We start from the raw sequence: 8,060 nt of genomic DNA on the forward strand, positions 1-8,060 counted from the left end.
GCCAAGTCAAAGTCTATGTGTGTTTTGCAACAACAAACATTCATGTCTTTGAGTTCCTGACATACCAGGGCTTACAATGCTCAAAGTTGCTTTGCCCAATTGAAATTTTCAGATTCTGATCCATAAACTTGAGATACAACTCTGTCTGCTACTGCTGACCCAACATGTGGGAATAACAGAACAGTGAGCCCTCTTTTTGCTACTACTAAAAGAAGGCAAAACATGGTCTAATTAAAGTATATAATGAAGCAAAACAATTTTCAACCACCGTGCTGGTTTAGGACAGTCACAATTTCAATCACTGGGCTAGTTTAGGATAGTCAACCACCGGGCTGGTTTAGGACACGTTTGGTACAGTCATAATTTCAACACCGGGATGGTGTAGGACACTGTTACAATTTCAACCACTGGGATGGTTTAGGAAATTGTCACAATTTCAACCACAGCTTGGTTTAGCCTGACGGTCTCAACTTCACATATTAGACAATAACAAGTATATTGCTTTTTATTTCTAAATTTCACCATTAGAAAATAACAATATATTACTTTTCATTTTTGAATTTCACAATTTCAATCACAATTTATGTCAGTAAATGCTTGACGTTTGTCGTGAACTAGCATTGGGGTGGTTTAGGACAATCACATTAAGTCCAAGCCATCCCGGTCTAGAAATAGTGATATATGACCCGAATAGCAGGAAATTAAATTTAACAAGTTTAGTACTAAGAAACACAATAATTTCAACCATCGGGCTGGTCAATAACTAATATTTGTTCAACCATGCTGGTTCAAGAAAATCACATAACTGGTGATTGAGCTGAAGTAGCCACAGTTGCATGATGTTCCAACCATCGGGCTGGTTTAGTAAAATAACAAGATATTGTGAAATATATTTATGCTCAACCATGCCACCAGGTTGGACAACAACTAATGTCTGTTCAACCACGCTGGTACAAGACAATCACATAACTGGCGATTGAGCTGAACCAACCTAGTATTGCACGATGTTCCAACCATCGAACTGGTTTAGGCATCATTGAACTACATTGTAGATCTAGCATGTATATGATGTGCTCCTCAAACACCTTGCATCCTATCCTCTTCTTACAGATGTCCTTTCTATTTGGAGAAAGTCTCGTATTTTTGTGCCAAAACATCGTCATTGTAGCAATGACTTCCGCACTTAGGCTGTCTCTCCTTTTCTTGCGTTCTGTTGAAGCCCACAGACTTCTCGGATTGGGATGATTGTGCATTGCTTCTACTCTACGTTCAACCTCTGGAGCCACGTTGATCAAATTTGAGATACAACTCTGTCTGCTCTATGTTCAACTCCTAGAGTCACATGCACAAATTGCACTTTTCCAACTTCTTCCATTTTAGGGTGAATCTAGATACCAATAACAACAATTATCAATGTTTTAAGACCACCATCTAGTAGTCCCACTAGTTTGGATTCCAAATTTTCAATCCGTTTTACTTTTCAACAAATAAAAAAGAAGTTATGGAGTGTGCCCTCAAAAGGGTATTCATCACTTTAGCGCAACATTAAAGGCCCATTAACCCATGCCTAATGTTCTCATTTAGGTGTGTCCTTGGGTTGAGGAGAAGCTCATGTAGTGTATATTTGAATGATTACTTGGTTGCATGTATGTATAGAACAAAATTTTGATGTTTTTGAATAGATTGCTATATCCTATAGTCTTCAGGATGCATGCTTCACATGTAACATAGCACTTGTAATGCATTAACGATCTCGTTCCGAATCCTTATTCCATAATTTTTTTCTCTCATGTTTAAGTTTGGAATGTGTACTACAACTTGAAGCCAAAGTTTGCCGAATTCCATTGAGTAATGCATAAGTTATGGGTCATGCAAGATACCTATATACTGAAAAGTCCTTGAACCTCACCAAAAAAGGCTACACCTAAGCAAGCAATGGCCCTAAAAGCCTTATTTTTATTTTCAATTATCATCAAAATATTCTTCAATGGTCTCCTCACCAAAGTTTCATCCATTATAAATAAAGAATGGGAATGATAATTCGAGATCATGAATAATTGCTTTCAAACGTAATTTAAATTTCAACTATTAATACTTGAACGTATTGAATATTACCATGGAGATACATACCTCTATGTCCATTTTATTAATACCACATTCTAATGAATCCATGCCCCATCATTCTTTTCAAACACCTACATCTATACCTCATCTACAAGATCCCACAGACAACCTAATATGCAATAAGTACTCTCACCCATGCACAACCTAGTACACTTCATCAACGATTCACATCGTATAAAAAGTTAGCCTAGCTAACTAAATACAAAGTTTATCCTAAAGTGGTACATTTTGAAAGCATTGTAGAAAACATTGCTTGCTATATTAAATCAAAGCATGTTTAGCTAATGAGAGGTTGAGAGGAGGCTAAGAGGAGGTTTAGAGGAGGAATCCATTGAGAGGAAAAGGCTGACAGGAGGTTGAGAGGAGGAAGACGTTGAGGAGAGGAAGCTGAGAGGAGGTTGAGAAGAGGACAGTAGGAGGTTGAGAGGAGGAAGAGGTTGAGAGGAAGGTCTTGAGTGAATGAGGATTCAATGCTACGGGTAGTGGGGGGGGCAAGAGGGAGGCGAGTGGGAGCCTACTAGGGGCAAAGGGAGGTCTTGCCATCAATGAAAGGCCAATATCGAATCCTCCATTCTTTTAATGCCCAAGCCTTCCCATTGGCTGGCTTGCTAAAATCACAAATCTTAAGGGCCTAGTCCAAGAGGCCCTTTTTTAGTCTCAAATTCCCTTAATGTAACAATACATCTTTCTCTGGGATCATGTAAGCGACAAATTCTCTTTGACCTCTTGTGAATTGTTTATTTAAAAATTTTCTAAAATCTCTCTCTCTCTCTCTCTCTCTCTCTCTCTCTCTCTCGTGCACGCGTGCGTGTGTGTGTGATTACATCATGACCAACATTTTTGCTGCTCACTAGCAACAAACTTGTTGGTTTGTGTTGTGATCTTCTCATTGTGCGTGTTGTGTGCTTGATCCTCAGATTGACTTCCGATGAGTCATTATTGGTTCTTCCACAAGGTTAAAAACCCTCCTCTCTTCCTTGGAATTGTTTCCATGAAGTTAAAAAACCCTTTTCTCTCTCTCTCTCTCTCTCTCTCTCTCTCTCTCTCTCTCCATGTGATGGGTCTAGTAAATGAAGGGTTAGGGAAAGGCCTCCTTGAGGCCTTTCCCTTATATGAAAGTGGCAAGCGGTGAAGTCACGAGTCACATTCCCTCATAATGCATGGGTCAGAAGCAACAAATCCTCTTTGAACTCTAGTGATATCTTTAATGGTTTTGAAATTAGATTCTCTCTCTCTCTCTCTCTCTCTCTCTCTCTCGGGGTCTTGTTGGTAGTTCATGTTATCATGTGTGTGTGTTCGATCCCTGGGATCTAGGTCTGTAAAACTATCTTTCGGCTTTTGGAAAGTGCAGTGACGTTAAAGAATTTTCTCTCTCTCTCTCTCTCTCTCTCTCTCTCTCTCTCTCTCTTTGTTTCCAAATGTTGTTGGGTACTCCGCTCCTACAACACCACCACCAACGCCCATGACGATCCGCCCAACACGCTCTCTTTGTCCTCTTCTCCCCATCCGGCTATAACTCTCCATATATCATGCCCTCCTTTGCCATTTGCCTTCCCTTCCCTTGCTTTGCTTTAATTTGCTTTGCTGCCTTGCCTGCACCCTGCACCCTTTCCCTGCAATGGCCTCCGCCTCCCTCTCCTCCACCACCCTCTGCCTCTCCTCCCCTTGCCTTCACCCCCCCCAACACGCCCTCGTACGTCCCCTCTCTCCTCTTCTCTCAGTTGTATCGTTGCTCTTTCCTAACTTTGTAGCTACTCACATCCACTTTATTTGTGTCCTGTAGAACCGTGCTCTTTACTGCGGATTGAGGGCATGCCCCATGCCTACGCTTCGCAGCCGAGCTCTGGCTTCCCGTCGTTCCTCCACCCGCTCCCTTAAGATTTCCTGCCAGGTACGCAGAACGCCCAGTTTGCGCTCTCGTTGCGATTCGAGTCTAGGATTAAAGTCCTTCTGCGAATCCTGTGGAAAACATCCTATGCAGCTAGAGAGCATATGGAGTACCTTCTTGGGTAGCAAGGATGTAACAAGTCATATATCCATTGCATGCAAAAGGCCGCACGTCTTCTTCGAGGCCTAACTTTGAATACGTGTCTTACGCAGTCAACTCTTGAAAAGATTCAAGACATCATTGCAACTCAGCTCTCAGTTGACCGCGCCAGCGTGCTGCCAGAGACGAAATTTTCTGAGCTGGGCGCAGATTCCCTCGACACGGTAGTGCGAATCCCTTGGAAAATTAAGCTGAGCATAACGTCGTTTGAAGGACTACAATGTTTTTTATTTGGACGAGAAGTAAATTTGTTTGTGCCCTCTGCATGTGCCACTAATAGGAACGTCAGAATCGTGTCTCTGATCCAAACAGGTGGAGATTGTCATGTCATTGGAAGAGAAATTCGGAGTATCGATTGATGAACAAGCAGCAGAGAACATCTCAACCGTCCAGCAAGTGGCTGATTTGATACAGAAGCAGGCTGTATCTTCTTAAGATTTCGGCACATTGCACTATAAGCAAGAGCGAACAGCAGAACAATCGATAGCGACTTTTTGTAAGCTAGAGATGGAATCATCTGCATCGTATCGCTTTTCGGCATCCCTCACCGTGGGTCTACATAATTAATCTGGTCACGCTGCTCTTGATCAGAAAATGACTTGAATATTTCTATTCATTAGACTAATTGAAGCCAAGGTTTCCTTTCCGTTCATTAGACTAATTGAAGACAGGTTTCCTTTCCTCTCTTATGCTGATGGTTACTTAGTTCGCCTCTTTGAAATGCCGTAAAAAGAGTGTCAAGCGAATCTTCATTAGTCATGAATTTAATTTAGGCGTACAAATTCTCCTATTTTTATACGTTAATGATCTCACACAATCTTTCATGCAATGATTCATAAAGTATTACTATAGCCAAACACATTTTTAAAATGTAATTATTTTTTAATAACTCGAGAAACCTTTCGTTTTGCGTCAATGACTACTTAACTAAAGAGAAGATCAAATGACTACTTAAGACATGGGGAAGGGGAATTGAACTTTAAATCAATTTCTCGGTCAACAAGCTCATTAAGAAGATTACAACCCAACAACAAGAAGAGAATGTATAAGTACCATTTGATCCACCTTACACTATACAATTGTAAAAGTTTCTTCCATAATATAGAGTGTGATCTCTCAAAATTGGTGTCAGATTATCTTTGTAATCTCCCTTGAATTTTGGCTGCATCAACAAGCGCAAGAAGATGGAGCAATTCATAGACCTCTCAAAAATTTGTGCAATGCTTAAGTCAAGGAAGAGATCTTAGATAAACAATATCTATGATGCTCCTGCTTGCCCAATCCATAATCCTATTTAGTTTACAAGTTAATAGGAACTTTACACTAGAGCTACCCACAAACCCAAGGACAAACTTACTATAGATCCTTAGTGATGGAGTGATCACATAGCTCACATGCTCAGTAAAAGGGACGAAGAGACACTAGCCTATTTGCCTATACAAAGGATAGGAACATTTTATCAAGTAAAAATAAGCAATACCAAACTTATTGCGCAGTTGAGACCCATAGATCCCCCAATTATAAGAAAATCAAAATTTCATTCATTAGTTGAAGGGAAAGGAGGGTGGAGTGTATGCAAGGGTGTAGTGTAGGTCCCACTCCTTATCCACACCACTCTAGCTACTCCCCCCTTTTCTCAACCCTTCACTTCATCTCCTCTTTTTGTAGCCCCCTCAACCTTTCCTCCCCCTCCCTCCCTCCTCTAACTCCATTCCATCACTCTACTCCTCAGCTCACCTTAGTTTGCTTCCCATTTAGTCTCTCCTCCCCTCTCCTCTTCGCTTACCCTTATCGACTCTCTCTTAGCCTTTAGAGCTGCTTTGACACTCCATTGGCCATTGGACTACTTTGGGGATTTTTGTAAGTGATTTGTCATTGCTTTGCCGCTGCTAAATTGGGAAATTTGCTTATCACTGAATTTTCCTGCTTGGAGGGATAGTAATCAACAAGCCCAAGTGAAAATACTTTTCTAATTGTACTTTAATACTAGTTGGTTACTACTTTGTGACTATTTTTTCAATGCTTCAAGACTACATTTGATTGTTTTTTCACAGATTTTTATTGATATTAAGTGCTTTGGACTTCCCTATTTTTACCTAGGGAGTTCTTAGGATAGCTTTGTTAGTGATTTGATATCGCTTTGTCTCTACATGTGGCTACTATGTCACCAGTTTGCCACTAATTTATGAATGCTTGTTACTACATTTGATTGCTTGGGGGATAGTTAGCAACAAAACCAAGTGATTGTGCTTTTCAAATTGCTATTTGTGTGCTTTTAGGCTACTTGTTTACTGCTTTACCACTCCTTTGTGTTGGTACTTTGTCACCAATTACCACTCCTTTACTGCTTTATCACTCCTTTGTGTTGGTGCTTTCACTAATTGCCACTAAATTTTCCTACTTTGGGAGATAGTCGGCAATAAAACCAAGTGCACATTCCTAATAACTAATTTTTGTGTGTTTTAGGACTAATTGGTTACTAACTTATCACATTGTTTTGTGTTGGTGCTTTATCACTAATTTATGGATGCTTGTCAATTGGACTATTTACAAGGATAGTCAATAACAAACTTGAAGTGAATGTGCTTTTTAAACTACTTTTTGTGTGCTCTAGGATCGCTTATTTACCACTTTATGACTACCTTGTCAATGCTTCAATGTTGCATTCGAATTCTTGGGTACAAATTTGTCTCTACTTGTTGGTGCTTTGTCACTACTTTGACACAAAATTAGACTACTTTGTCACTATGTGTGATTTGCTTGGCAACTACTTTATCACTGCTTGGGGGGATGTTAAGCAATGACACCTAGTGAATGTGTAATATTGACTTCCCCAAGAAAATTTGTATATGCTTTGTATGTATTTTTTATATGCTTTGGGAGTGCTTTGTCAATACTTTGACACTATATTAGATGGCTTTGGGAGACTTTTGTTGGTGCTTTGTCACTATAAGTGATTGCTATACCATTGTTTTATCACTAGTTTCTGTCAATTAATTGAGTTGCTTGGGGAGATAATGAGTCCCCTAGGCAATGAAACCAAGCGGATGTTTTATTGAATCCTCTTTGAGTGCTTTATGATAGCTTTGTGAGTGCTTCAGAAATTGCCTTGTCGATATTTGACACCGCATTAGACTACTTCGGGGGACTTTTGTCAGTGTTTGCTCATTGCTTTATCACTGATTTGTGAATGCTTTAACACTAATTTGTCAAATTTTTGTCATTGATTTATCACTGATTTGTGAATGCTTATTACTAAATTTGAGTACTTGGGGGGTAACCGATGTGCTTTTCTTATTGTTGTTTGTGTACTTGAGGACTACATGGTTATGGTAAGTCCCCTAAGCAATAAAACTACTTGAAGGTGCTTTACTGACTCCTTTGTGTGTGCTTCATGACTACTTTGTGGCTACTTTAGGAGTGCTTTGTCACTACTTTGACAGTACCTTTGGCTACATTGGGGGATTTTTGTATATGCTTTCACTGCATGTGGTTGTTGACTCTAAATTAGCCAACTAAAATGTACCTTGCCCCAAGTATTTAAAAATTATATATGGTCCAACATACCTGAGTTTCAATTTGCCAGGATGCTTGCCCAATTTAGAATTATACATCAAGACCAAATCTCCCTGTTTGAATTTCTTCTTCTTCAAGTATTGATTCAACCACAGAGATCTTCTATTCTGAATTACAATAGCCACATAAGCACTGTGAAATCTGTCTTCATCCAAAGACATCAATTGCTCCAATCTCTTTTTAAGTGAATCCTCCTGTGTTAATCTATTTGAAACTGCTATCCTCAAAGATGGTACAATGAACTCCATTAGTACTACAGCTTCCATGCCATAGACCAATCTAAATGGTGTGAGTCTTGTACTGACCTTAAAGG

General features: G+C 39.8%; 1 protein-coding gene across 1 annotated transcript; it reads left to right on the forward strand.

The window, feature by feature from the left end:
• Window positions 1–3,680: 3,680 nt before the first annotated feature.
• On the forward strand, window positions 3,681–4,674 carry LOC147904420 (uncharacterized). The gene is made up of 4 exons (XM_087398300.1): window positions 3,681–3,817; window positions 3,908–4,015; window positions 4,225–4,335; window positions 4,484–4,674. Exons 1-4 carry the CDS (start codon window positions 3,743–3,745, stop codon window positions 4,604–4,606), a joined length of 417 nt encoding a protein of 138 aa, XP_087254426.1. The 5' UTR covers window positions 3,681–3,742; the 3' UTR covers window positions 4,607–4,674.
• Window positions 4,675–8,060: the final 3,386 nt, after the last annotated feature.

Source organism: Dipteris shenzhenensis, chromosome 2 (assembly GCF_047967505.1).
Source record: "Dipteris shenzhenensis isolate YYH24624 ecotype China chromosome 2, Dip_SZ_1.0, whole genome shotgun sequence".
Taxonomy (NCBI): Eukaryota; Viridiplantae; Streptophyta; class Polypodiopsida; order Gleicheniales; family Dipteridaceae; genus Dipteris; species Dipteris shenzhenensis.